Source organism: Auxenochlorella protothecoides, assembly GCF_000733215.1.
Source record: "Auxenochlorella protothecoides strain 0710 unplaced genomic scaffold scaffold52, whole genome shotgun sequence".
Classification (NCBI taxonomy): domain Eukaryota; kingdom Viridiplantae; phylum Chlorophyta; class Trebouxiophyceae; order Chlorellales; family Chlorellaceae; genus Auxenochlorella; species Auxenochlorella protothecoides.
Window position 1 is genome coordinate 76,759 of NW_011934159.1, and position 12,706 is coordinate 89,464.

The 12,706-nt window shown below is 62.1% G+C and overlaps 4 protein-coding genes across 4 annotated transcripts; 1 reads left to right on the forward strand and 3 right to left on the reverse strand.

The window, feature by feature from the left end:
* Nucleotides 1-1,622: 1,622 nt before the first annotated feature.
* Nucleotides 1,623-2,923, reverse strand: F751_4386 (hypothetical protein; the record flags this gene model as incomplete). Its single annotated transcript, XM_011398075.1, has 4 exons — nt 1,623-1,992; nt 2,149-2,258; nt 2,418-2,591; nt 2,738-2,923. 4 exons carry the CDS (start codon nt 2,921-2,923, stop codon nt 1,623-1,625), a joined length of 840 nt encoding a protein of 279 aa, XP_011396377.1.
* A 446-nt stretch (nt 2,924-3,369) lies between these two features.
* On the forward strand, nt 3,370-8,254 carry F751_4387 (Ubiquitin carboxyl-terminal hydrolase 5; the record flags this gene model as incomplete). The annotated part of the gene is made up of 14 exons (XM_011398076.1): nt 3,370-3,600; nt 3,702-3,905; nt 4,083-4,208; nt 4,415-4,492; nt 4,644-4,844; nt 5,111-5,223; nt 5,461-5,617; nt 5,772-5,927; nt 6,211-6,369; nt 6,473-6,616; nt 6,755-6,877; nt 7,092-7,250; nt 7,370-7,927; nt 8,153-8,254. The coding sequence occupies 14 exons, from the start codon at nt 3,370-3,372 to the stop codon at nt 8,252-8,254; spliced, it is 2,511 nt and encodes an 836-aa protein (XP_011396378.1).
* Nucleotides 8,255-8,577: 323 nt separating this feature from the next.
* F751_4388 (putative 3-hydroxyisobutyrate dehydrogenase, mitochondrial) lies at nt 8,578-10,099 on the reverse strand (the record flags this gene model as incomplete). The annotated part of the gene is made up of 4 exons (XM_011398077.1): nt 8,578-8,817; nt 9,045-9,601; nt 9,831-9,966; nt 10,058-10,099. The coding sequence occupies 4 exons, from the start codon at nt 10,097-10,099 to the stop codon at nt 8,578-8,580; spliced, it is 975 nt and encodes a 324-aa protein (XP_011396379.1).
* Nucleotides 10,100-11,499: 1,400 nt separating this feature from the next.
* F751_4389 (Histidine protein methyltransferase 1-like protein) lies at nt 11,500-12,483 on the reverse strand (the record flags this gene model as incomplete). Its single annotated transcript, XM_011398078.1, has 3 exons — nt 11,500-11,682; nt 11,924-12,178; nt 12,319-12,483. 3 exons carry the CDS (start codon nt 12,481-12,483, stop codon nt 11,500-11,502), a joined length of 603 nt encoding a protein of 200 aa, XP_011396380.1.
* Between the last annotated feature and the right edge of the window lie 223 nt (nt 12,484-12,706).

The window sequence follows — 12,706 nt, forward strand, 5'->3', positions numbered from 1 at the left end:
GCTGCCCAGGAAAAGTCGTGCAAACCATGTCGCATCGCATTACAATCCATCAAGTTCCATGCTGCTGCATCGCATGGCACTGGCGGCTGCATGAAATCAAGGGTGCTAGAGGAAGGCTCAGCGACATGTTCTGCATGATCCTGGCTCTCACATGGTCCCTTACAGGAGACCAATAGGCAGCAGTCACCCAAGAACCAGCGAGCTCATTGGCTTGCAGCAAGTAAGGACTCTGCGATGAGGAATGGCGAGAGGACTGACTATTCAGCGCCGCCTTATTTCGTGCAGGGTCACGATTCTCCGGCTGCCTCTCACGAAAGCGTGTGCAATTATTATAGTCAAGGATACAGAGTTCTGGTCTGCGGAACCAATGGGGCCAAGCAGTCGACTCCTGCACGGCTTGAGTGGTGCAAGGCATGTGCAGGTCGTCATTGCGGAGGGAGCTCGTGGTGGCATGAGGGTGTCCCCCAAAATGGTACACATGCCACAAGTCCAAGATGGATGTGGCACCGTACAGATACAGAGACTTAGGATACAGGAAAATCGCACCCCACAGAAGCTGGGAGATTTGCTGCAGTGCAGAAGGCATGTCAGGCACGAGCATGGAAGTGGGGAGATGAAGTGTGCAGCGGCCAATCTCAGTCTCCGGTCCCCTACACAGGGCATGCCACCGCCCCCATTTGGCCGCTGTCCTCTCCTCTGGGGGCGTCCACCCCCCTCAAACACGCTCAGCGGAAGCGAGGCCCGACGCCCGCATCCCACACTCCCCACAGCGCGTCCCTGAGCCGCACGTACTGCGCGGCGGCCGCGGCGGCCGCCCCCGGCCCCAGCAGCGCCGCCGCGCCGCCCGTCGCCCCGCCCGCGCCGGCCCCGCCCCGGCGCTCGCCCTCCTCGGCGTACATGGCGCGCATCCAGTGCTCCACGTCGTCGTCGGCGCTGGGGGGTGGGGGGATGAGGCGCCCGTACACGGGCATCGGCATGACCTCCCAGCCCTCGGCGGTCGCGCCACCGGGGTCGACCAGCACAGTGCCCCCCCCCGTACAGCACGCTCTGCGCCAGCAGGCTGTGCGCGCCGGGGCCCTGGGGCCCCGCGCCGCTGAAGGCGAGGCGGTGCTGGGCGCCGGAGGCCAGCCGGAGGCACAGCGTGGCCAGCAGCGCGACGGGCGGCTGGCCGAGGGGTGCGGGACCGCCGACGGCCGCCGCCAGGCACCCCGCCGACCGCTCCAGCAGGTGCAGCGCGGCGCGGAGGGGTGCGCCGGAGCGGCGGCGGGCGACGTGGGGCCGGGCGCGGCGCCGGCATCGCCGGGCGGGGCGGGGAAGAGGCGCAGGGCGGCCGTGCGGGGGGGCTCCTCCGGCCACAGGTCCTCCCTCCCCCCGCGCGGCTCCCAGACCAGGGAGGTGGAGCCCTGGACGAGGGCGCGGTGCAGCAGGGGGAGGCGCAGCGTGCGTGCCAGCTGGTCCAGCAGGGTGCACAGCAGGCCCAGCGCCGCAAATTGCTGTGGTGGGGAGGGGGGGATTGGGGGGGAAGGGGGGGAGCAGAGGGTGTGCTGGGGTGGCGGGTTAAGTAAGGGACAATGGGGGGAAGGTACCAGCCAAGGAGGGTCTGTCGCCATGGGCCAGGGACCCTATGTCACATAAGCATACTGCATATGACAAAACTCTTCATGGAACATGTGCCGAGCCAGCGTTGTGTGCTGCCCCTCATGTAAACACAGCAAGGATGGATGGACAGCCTGCCCCGCCCGTGGTCCTTCGCTTCCCTCCCATCCCTTCTCTTCCGCTGCAATGATCAGCCTGCAGCTGTTCATCCCCTTCCGGCCACCGCCTCTCACCGGACTGGTGGGGAGCAGGACCTCGGGGTCGTCGCCGGGGTCCGGCAGGGGCAGCGTGGCGATGAACACCAGTGTGGGGTGCTTGTCCACAGTGCCGGCGGGGGCGGTGGCGCTGGGCTCCAGGATCTGGAGGGGGAACACGTCCAACAGCCGCTGGATGATCCTGTGGCCCAGGGTTTTGTGGGGGGGGAGATTGGAGTCGTGGATGTGCATGTTGGCACAGGGAGTTGATTGCTGGGTGCATGCGTCAGGTCACAGCCGCAGACTCGAGGCCGGGCTGGGACCCATCCAGCAGGGCAAGCCAAGGGATGCCCCGCACCGTCGCTGGAGCTCCAGGATCAGGCCGTCCATCTGGAGGAGGCCGGACTGGGCGTGGACGCCCGTCGAGAGCTGGGCATCCCGCTGCAGCTGGGCCTGGCTTGCAGCGAGCTGTGTGCAATGTGGGAGGGTTTGGGGGGAGTGATGAATGCCTCTCACACAAGGCCAGTCCCCTCGTCTGAGCAGGAGCGCCCAGCTCACTCCCCACCTCGGGCCAGCAGTGTTCCCTCGGCCTCACACACCGCAGTCACCCACACAACACCCTGCTACCTTCTTCTGAGCGTCGTGCAGAGCACGTGCCCTCCTCCTGGATTCCACCAGCAGCGCCTTTTGCCTAGCACGAGCTTGCGCCAGGGCATGGGCTGCCCTGGCCTGGGCGATCTTGATACGAGCCCCCTCCTCCGCCACTTGTTGGAGCCGCAAGGCATGTGCCTGGGCCTGGGCCTGGGAGATGGAGGGATGATTGAAAGCAATGTGGACGAGGAAACGGGCTTCCCCCAACTAAAGCACGCCCTGCACCTCGGGTTTGTAAAGGAGGAGCAAAACATGACCAGATGCCACAAGCCACACCGCACAGCGCTCCCGCCCACCTTGCCATGGCAAGCCTCCGCCAAGTGATGTAGCTGGGATCTATAGTCGTTCTGCAGCTGCGAAAGCTCTTCTCGCCTCCCCTCCAGATACTTACTAAAGTCCTGGGCGCACAAGTATGTTCTCCGCCGGGAGTCCCCGCACAACTGGCATCCCTTGTGCGGCGGGCCGGGAGCATCGGAGGGCATTAAGGGGATCACATGAAACTATCTTGAATATTGAGCAGGCCTTGCGGCGTCTGGATGCACCAATTTGATATGTAGTTAAAATTTGATCACTTCTTTCTCCGACACCCTTTCATTTCTGTCCGCGCGCGCGCGTGATGACTTTTCTGGGCGCCGCGACCGACAGAAAATCCCGTCAATGTGAAGAGTACACTTTGGGTACTCAAGCGCCCAACACACATTGAGTTCAGCTGCATTGCTGGGGTCGGGAATATTGCTTGGATCTCATCAGCAACAAAACAGCTCTGCAGGTGATCACCGTCCACTGTCTCAGCGCGAGGTAAGGATTCCTCGGGACATTGTTGGGGTGTCAATGGATGTCACGCATACCTTCACCCTGTTGTTGATGCGTGTGGTGCAGCGGTTCCACATAGCCACCTGCTGCTGCCCGCAGAAGGGCTTGCTGACTCATGGACCCTGAGATTTTGGACCTGGTGCGGTCCGCCATGGGCACCGTGCGCGTCCCGGGCCCAACAGACAAGGTGTACAAGGACGAGTGTGGGTTCAGCTTCGCCACTCCAGACTCCCAAGGCGGGCTGTACATTAATCTAGCCACCTTCCAAGCCTTTAGCGAGGAGTGGGTGGACCTCGACCAGCGGCGGACGGGGCAAGTACTCTACCTGCACGAACGCGGCATCAAGGTGAGGGTGTTGGCCGCTCTTCGAGAGTCGCCTCCCTCCTGCCTCCAGTTCACTGCCTGCATGGCAATATTCTTGAGCAAGCGCCCACTCACCTTCCTCAGGTGGGTCGTGAGTCAGGGCCCGCCGCTGATGCTCCAACCACCCAGCTGGCCATTGGGGTGGAGGGTGGCTTCGACATCGGCGACACCCCCAAGTACGATGTCGTCAAGGAGCATGCGCTCGTCCTCCTGCCAGCCCAGATCAGGGTACCCCTGCCATGTGCCGAGCTCCCAGAGCTGGTGCTGCAGGCAGTAGCGGCTGTGCAGGTATGTCTGTTGGACTCAATGGGGCTGTGCATGTGGGGCTGCAGGCACGGCAGCTTATATGGGCTGCCTTGGTGTGCGGGTATCGCCCACTGATGCTGTACAACTCAGAACTGGCGCCCCGTTTTACTGTCGCAAGACCCTGCAATCCCCCCCCCGGACCCCCCCTCCTCCCAACAGGCGCATGACAGTGCCAGGCGTCAGGATGAGGTGGCAGCGTGGACGGAGGAGCGGGTGGTGAGCAAGTATGCAGAGGGACTCGAGCAGCTGCCGGCCACTCGGAGTATCCCCATGGACCCAGCACAGGTGCCAACAGGGAGGCGAGGGAGTGGTCTAGGAAGGGGTGGGCTTCTTGCCCTTGGGTGTGTCGTGTTGGATCATATGGACAGGAAAACGCGTTCTCAGGGTCGCTGAGCTTTCCCCAATAGACAAGGGTGCGTTGCACTGCCTCGGAAGGTGTGCCGTGCACCCCAACCTATACAATTCATGCATCCACTGGACCCATCCCACAGTGGAAGTGCGACGAATCTGGCGCCACGGAGAACCTGTGGCTGAACCTGTCCACCGGCTTCATCGGCTCTGGCCGTCCGGTGAGCCACTTTGGGGTGTCAAGTGCGCGACCACCAAGCATCAGCATGGGGTTGTGGGGCTGCATACTGGGTCTTTCGCCCATGCCAGACCTCCACCTCAGGCCCTCGCCACCACACGCACGAGCCTCACTCTCCCACCCCCCCTGTACAGAACTGGGACGGCACGGGCGGCAACGGCGCAGCCCTGCGGCATTACGAGGCCACCGGGCGCAAGTACCCGCTGGCCGTCAAGCTAGGGACCATCGCACCCCAGGGCGCCGATGTCTACTCCTATGCCCCGGAGGAGGACGACATGGTGCTGGACCCCCACCTGGGCCGACACCTGGCGCACTGGGGCATCAACATGCTGCAGGTGGCTGGTGGGAAAGGTGTCGTTTAGAAGAAGGAAAGGGAGGTGGGGAGGTGGGGGGCCTGATTGAGATGGTGGGTGGGTAAGGCTGCTGAGCATGCCCGCTCACTGTGACTCTGAGAGGAGGAATCATGAGCCCTACCACATTGTGGTCCCCTTGTGTAACGGTATGTTGCGTGCCCTGTGGTGGCTGGCTGGGGCCGTACATTTTCACAGTGCTGCGCCGCACGAGGACGCCCTCCACCCCTTTCCCCTCTCCCCTGCTGCAGATGGAGAAGACGGAGGCCACCATGACAGAGCTGCAGATAGCAAAGAACATCGACTTCGAGTTTGAGCGGATGACCGAGGCCGGTGCGACGCTGGAGCCCTTGTCTGGTGCCGGGTGCGCATGGCCGACCTGGGGATGGTTTGGGGGCCCGATTGGGGGGTATAGGGGCCTGCTGATCAGATCTGCAAGAGATCAGGACTTCCTGGTGCGGATGGCATGCAGTCCTGCTGGTGGTGTGGTGGGGATGAGGAAGTCCTGAGGTAGGTGAGCGCCACGTGTGAGGGCCCACATAGCTCATGCCTGTCTCCCAATGGGCTTTCAACGCGCCATCCCTCTCATTGCCCTGGGCAGGCATGTAGGCCTGAAGAATCTGGGCAACTCCTGCTACGTGAACAGCGTGCTCCAGGTCCTGTGGTCCTTCCCAGAGCTGGATGCGCGGTACCTTGCGCAGTACCGCTCTGTCTTCGAGACGGCGCCGCGGGTCGTGCCAGATGACCTCCTGACCCAGGTGACCATTCTGGGAGTGTTGCCACTGTGCCAGACAAGGGACTTGTGCCATGGGTTTGAGGGGCGTCCCTGGGTGCTTCAGGAAATCAATGGCCTGCAAGGGGTGCCCGGGGCGTGCTGGCTACACGAGCACGACCACACGCCTGCCTTTGCAGTGGGTCAAGCTGGGAAGGGCACTGGTGCACGGCCTGACGCCCAAGGAGGAAGGCGAGGGGGGAGGGGAGGCGACGCCCCTGACCTCTGTGGCGCCCTCCACCTTCAAGACCCTGGTGGGGCGGGGGCACGCCGAGTTCTCCACCAACCATCAGCAGGTGATTTGGGAGGGGGATGTGTTTATGAAGATTGTGGGGTGGTTGGGCAGCCGGGGCTGGACTGCAGTTCTAGACCATAGGAAAGGGACAGTCATATCTGGGCATTTGCATTGGCAGTACTTCCCCTCCTGGAGAATCGTTGCCAAGGTTTGCATGGCATTTCAGCGTCGCCATCACTCAGCTACAGCGTCACATTTGACTGTGGTATGCAGCACACATTGCGCCCACCTAATGATCATACTCACCCCCCTGAACCCTCCCCTCAATGCTCTGCACGACACAGGACGCTGAGGAGTACCTGGGCTACCTGTTGGATGCGCTGGAGAAAACGGAGCGCGCCGCAGGACCAGACCGCCTTGTGTGTGGAGGGGAGACTCCAGCTCCCAAGGAGCTCGTCACATTTGAGCTGGAAGACAGGATCCAGTGCACTGTGTCTGGCAAGGTGAGGACCAGGCATCATCGGCCGTGTGCCACTGCACCCTGCCGTCGTGTACACTGGGGTCTCACCCTCTTGCCTGTCCTCTCCTTCTCCTTCCATCGACCAGGTGACTTACAAGCGCTCCAAGGCGACGAGCCTTGGGCTGAGGATTCCTCTGGATGCAGCAACGAACCGCGCTGAGCTTGAAGCTCGCGACCAGAAGCGGCAGCGACTGGAGAATGAGGCTCCTGAGGGCAGTGTTGACAAGAGGGTGGGCTGCGGTGGGGATGGCGCGACGGTGGTGACAGCGCTGGGGGAATGACCCTTGCATTCTACCCTTGGGATCAGTGTCTCTGGCTCGGCTCCCTGTGTTTTCTGGTGTCAGACCCTTTTGCCCTGTCTTTCGCAGGAGGCCAAGGACGCCGACCCCCCAGTGCTCCCGCGGGTGCCCCTCAGCGCTTGTGTGGCGGCCTTCATGTCCGAGGCCACCATCGACGACGTGTTTTCAGCCGCACTGCAACAGAAGACCATGGTGCGGACACGTGGGAGTGGGCAGCCTAAATTGCTTGAAAGAATCATTCTGTGCTTGTTTGCAAAGCATTATGGCCTATGGCAATGATTCCTACCCATGAGGGTCCCAAGTGTCATCTTGTGGAGCACTTGAATGGCCTCGGTCAGCCGGATCTGATATGGCAGTCCATTCACAGCACCCACCAAGCTGCCCACTGCTCCTCGCCCCTGCACAGGCTGCCAAGCGAACGCGTTTTGCAACCTTCCCGGAAGTCCTGTTGGTCCAATTGAGGAGGTACTACGTTGCAGAGGACTGGACACCTCGCAAGATGGAGGTAGCAGTGGACATGCCGGCTCGGCTGTCGCTGGAGGCCTGGAGATCCAGCGGTGTACAGGTGCGTGCATTGCGCTGAGGGGGCAGTAGGATTGATTCCCTGATGCCTGGTCTCCTGAGCACGGTTCACCGTGCCTTCTGTGGGTCTTCCACACCCTCCCTGCACTGTGCTCGTCCCAGGAGGATGAAGAGCTGCAGCCTGAGACGCAGGAGGACCCTGGGGCTAGTGCCACTGGGGACGCTGGCTCGACCGCGCCCGTGCCGACGCTGGTGGATGAGGGCCTGATTGCGCAACTGGTGGGCATGGGTTTCTCTGAGCCGGGAAGCCGCAGGGCGGCCGCTGCGGTGAACAGCGCCGGGCCCGAGGCGGCCATGGAGTGGCTGCTGGCGCACATGGACGACGCCGGGATCAATGACCCCCTGCCCGACGGCGGGGCAGGCAGCCAGTCCCAGCCCAGCGCCGAGGCCGTCTCTGCCCTGACCGGGATGGGGTTCACGCCGGCGGCGGCGAGTGCGGCGCTGCAGGCCTGTGCGGGGGACGTGGAGAGGGCCGCAGACTGGCTGTTCAGCCGCATGGACTCCCTGGCCGAGCTAGAGAGCGCGGAGGTGAGGGATTCGGAGGCCACGCCCTTGGCCTCCCGAGTGAGGGACGGGCCGGGGGAGTACGAGCTGTCGGCCTTCATCTCCCACATGGGGGCAAACACGGCCTGCGGGCATTACGTCTGCCACATCAAGAAGGTGAGGAGGATGCCGTTGTCCAGATGTCTATGGACGGTGGTGAAGATCTTCCTGCCCGGGGATTACTTGGTGGTGCCAGGGATCTCAATGCAGCACTGCCCTTCAGCTGTCAAGGCATGAGCACACTTTGTCCCCTTCCACATGGCCATTGTGAAAAGCTCAAGAACGTGATTTGCATGTTGCCCACCGTCTTCCTCACTCGCGTACTGCCCATACATTCTGCAGGGCGGCCGCTGGGTGCTTTTCAATGATGAAAAGGTGGCAGCATCCTCGACTCCGCCCACAGAGCTGGGGTACCTCTACGTCTACCGGCGCGTCAGGCTGTGAAGCAAGAGGCCTGCAACCTTGATACCCAGCATCAGGCTCCCTTGCTTCCAATAGTTTTACAAGTGTGGTAAATGACCCCAGAACCCGGTCTGACAGTTCTCCTCAGGCAGGACACAGCCTTGCGAGTTCATCACATGGGACGAGAAAATGTATCAAATTCCCTGTGCTCATATACCTACTCAGCAGGGCTCTCGTGCGTGTTCGTTCATGATCTCAATAGAATGAGTCACTGAGGGATGTGATCATGGACGGGACCTACTTCCGGGCACCTGACCTTGGCCTGCCCCAAGCCTCGCTCCAAATCGAGGGAGCCAGCTGGAAGCTCATGAGTTTGCAGCCACCGCTTGGCCGCCGTACACGTGCTGGTACACCCCTGAGAAATCGATGGCCGGTCCAGCCTCCGTCGCCAGCTGGCGGTACAGCTCGGCGGCGGCGGCTGTCATGGGCAGGGCGGCTCTGCACTGCGCCGCCGCCTCCTGGGCCAGCCCCAGGTCTTTGCTCATCAGCGCTGCCGCAAAGCCGCCGGTGTACTCCCGCGAAGCCGGGACGCCCTCCATCACGCCCTGCAAGAAAAGAGGCGGGAGGACTGGGCATCATGCTGTTGCAGACACTGGAGCGAGGAGTCTCAATCTCCAAGTGTCCCTCGACCCGTCGCGTTGCTTGTTGGCATGCAGAGGCCATGCTTTTCCCACTATCCTGCATGGATTGATAGCTCACCAGGCACACTCCACAGCACTGCCTCGCATGCCTACCACCCCCCTCACTGTAATCCCCGTCCCTCCAAACCCACCGGCACGGGATTGTAGGTGTCTGCCGACCAGCACCTGGCCGAGGAGCCGTTGAAGATCTTGGTGAGATTACGGGCGTCCAGGCCCAGCCTCTGGCCCAGGGCCAGACCCTCCGCCACCCCAGCCATGCTCACGCCCAGGACCAGGTTGTTGCACAACTTCGCGGCCTGTCCCGCCCCGGCCTCCCCGCAATGCACCGTGGCTCGGCCCATGGTGCCCAGCAACCCCTGGGCTCGCGCCACGGCTTCTGCCGGGCCCCCCACCATGAAGGTGAGCGTGCCGGCAGCGGCACCGCCCACCCCGCCGGACACGGGGGCATCCAGCATGGCCGGCGCAGTGCTGGGCGCTCCAGCCGCCCCCTCAACCACGTCGGGGTGGAGGGTGGTGCGGGCCGCTGCAGCCGCCAGGTCGCGGGAGGTCAGGGGGTCGATGGTGCTGGAGTCGATGAGCAGGGAGGGCCGCAGCGTGCGGGGCGGCAGGCTGAAGATCCCAGTGGGGCCCAGGTATGTTTCCCGAACCGCGGCGCTGGAGGGCAGCATCGTCACCAGCGCCTTCAGACCTGTGCATTTGTGGAAGGATTGCGTGTTGGGGGGGAGGGGGGGGTGGGGGGGTGATGAAGGGGGAGGGCAGTAGTACAAAGTCAAGTAGCAGGGACGGTGAGAGCAGAGGGCATCGATACGTCCATGTCGTTGGAGTTCGCGTCTGAACGGACAGACTATTCAGCAACGTCAGGCCCAGTGCACTACAGCGTCCTGTGAAGAAGCATGGAGGTATGAGATGCACCGCACCCGGGGTGGAGGCCAGCTGGGCTGGAGTCTCGGCCTGCAGAGCCCCTGCTTGTTGCAAGGCCGCCACGGCTTTTGGTGACCGATCACACACTATCACTCTATATCCCGCTGCAAGTAGATTCCGGGCCATGCACGCCTGTGAGGGAAGGGGACATGTTTAAAGGCTGGATGCCATTCCATTTTCTAATTTTCGTGAGGTCTCAATCGCGATCAAGTAAAGTACTCACCCCCATGTTGCCGATGCCGATGAAGCCGACGAGGGACGGCATCGAAGTCAACTGCAGCGATGGCCCGTGATTCCCCCCGTAGCTTGACTTGGGAGTTGCAGAGCGCAGATCAATCCCCAATGCTTTCTCCAGGAATGTCGAATCCTTCCAAAGGCGGTATTGTGCCGAGTGCAACTTAGTATTCGCCACGCGGGGTCCGCGGGGTACTTCTGCTGTCGGAAGTCCAGTCAGCATTCTCGCGGGACCCTCGGATCCGAGAAAGCTTTTCCGATACCCACATATCACCAGAAACAGCCCTCCTTGGATACCTTTCCTCGACCAAATTATCTTTTCATTTGTAACTGCAGCCCTCTCGCTTACGGTCGTACCTTGGGTTCTTCCGACGGAGCAAAGAGTACTTCCGACACACCCGCCCTCGAGCCTGTTGTCTTCTCGAGACTCCGACCTCAGATCTGCTATGCAGGTCAGACCAGTAGGTCACCAGGACACACATTCAGCATCTCGGACATGCTGGAGTGCGGTCGCCCCATCGCCCTTCGGGCTCATGTCCCGAGACACCACTCATGTACCATACCCCCACCCCAATGCGCAGTTCTCGCACGACACCCCTCGATCCATTAGGGTACGCCTGACCCGGGGACGTCCCCAGAAAAGCCGGCATGAGCAGGCTGCCGTTACCTCGAGCAATGGGTGCACCGACATCATGCTTTCCCCCACCGGTCGCGAGTCCTTGGGCCCCTGGTCGGGGGCATTCGAGGAGGCCTCCTCCATCCCCACCAGCCCCACCGTCTTCAGCGACGGGAGCGGCGTGATTTTCTCCGACCTCAGGGGCTCCCCAGTCCCCTCCTTCACTGAGGGTCAATTGGAGGAGGGAGCCTCCCAGAAGGAGCGAGAGCTGATGGATGCGCCACTCCCCAGGGACTCGCGTCGCAGGCATGGCGCCGCACCAGCCCCTGGCATGAACGACACCTGGGTGGACAACCATGTCCACCCATCCAACAGCGGAGGCTCCCGTAGGCGCATGCGGGGCCTGATGCAGCCCACCCGTGGCCAGGCGTAAGAGTCTCATGTCGTAACCCTGTACCTGCGAGGCAGTGCGCCACTTTCGCCGCCAGGACATCCCCTGATGCATCACGCTGTTCTTGCGATGCACCCCCTCTTTCCAAGCAATGTCTTCCTCTGTACCAAAGCCAGTTGGCGGTTGAGCCACGAAGCGTCGCCTTCTTGCACTCAGCACCCGCTGTGCCCCTGGCCCCTTTGTTTCTTCTAACCCGCCCTGGTGGCATTTGTACCTGCACACCACCACGAGCATGTTTGCTCCACCAATTCCCAGCCCAGCAACGCATGCGACAGCCGGGCGTTTTTTGCCATGGTCATTTGTGGCCCTCATCTGTAATCACCACTGTCCTGCACGCTGCCGAGCCTGATGTCTCTTATTACTGTCAAGTCTTCTGTAATACTATGATTTCTCGCTGGATCGAGGCGCCACCGCCCTCCACTGCCAGAGACCTGATCGAAAAGCCTCCCTTGGCTTCCACCGCGTTCTTGAATGCATTGGAGCTGCCGCCGACGCCAAAGTAGTAGGATTTCGCGGCCACGAGCGCTTGCCCACCCGACCTGAGAGCCTGCAGGAGGTCCACGGCCATGGGCAGGGACATGTGCAGTGCAGAAACAAGGCTCACAGCTGGGACGCCAGGGCAGACTGAACGCTGTGTGATTTGAAGGACCGTCCAGGTGCCATGCTCTCCTGTTTCGGCACCTCATCCATGACGGTGCAGATCACCCAGGTGCACAGATTGCAACATGCCCGATGGCCCTCCCAAGATATAGTATCTCAGGAATCGCCTGAAACCCCTCCTCTCGCACCGTGTCAATGCAGGCCAGCAGGTAGGGCATGCTGCTCAGGCTGTAGATGGTCTCTGAGGTGAGCACGAGGTCGTAGCTGCCGGCCAGCCCCTCCGCCGCCAGGAAGGAATCCAACGCCGCCCATGGCCCACCCAGGAAGCGAGCCGGCGGGTTCTGTGCCGCTGGCGCAGCAGGCGACCCCCTCGTCTGCCATGCCTGCCAGTTGGCCAGCACACTCGGCGCCGTCACTTCTCGCAGGACCTCTGGATTATAGTCCTGCTTGCAGGCAATGGGGAGTCCAGGTCGCGGTGAGCGAACGCTGCAGAGGCGGTGCAGTGTCCCACAATTTGCATCGGCGGCTCTCGCTGCCAAGCATCACAGGTGGGACAAGGATTGCCCCAGAAAAAACAGCCCACCTGAAAGTGGACCTCCGCTCCCTGGCTGAGAGCAACAAGCCCTGGGATGCCATGTCCACAGCCCAGCTCGATGACTTTCTGCCCCCTGAAAGCCAGTCCGGGCGGGGCATCTTGCGCAGCTACCAGCTGACCCTGGTGCTGACATAGGTACTGGGCCAAATCCATGGCTCCCTCCCACAGCTTAAAGCCTCCTGTATAAAAGTGGGGATGGCAAGAGGGCCAGAGTCTGTGAGATAAAGGTCCATTGTGCACGAGTGGGGAGGGTGCAGATTTCACCATTCTCTCATTCTGACCCTCATCTCCCGCACACGCCACAGGTCCTGACTCACCCTCGTACTTCCCAGGAACAAGGTCCGAGCCCGAGCAGTCTGCATCCTGCAGAAGCTCT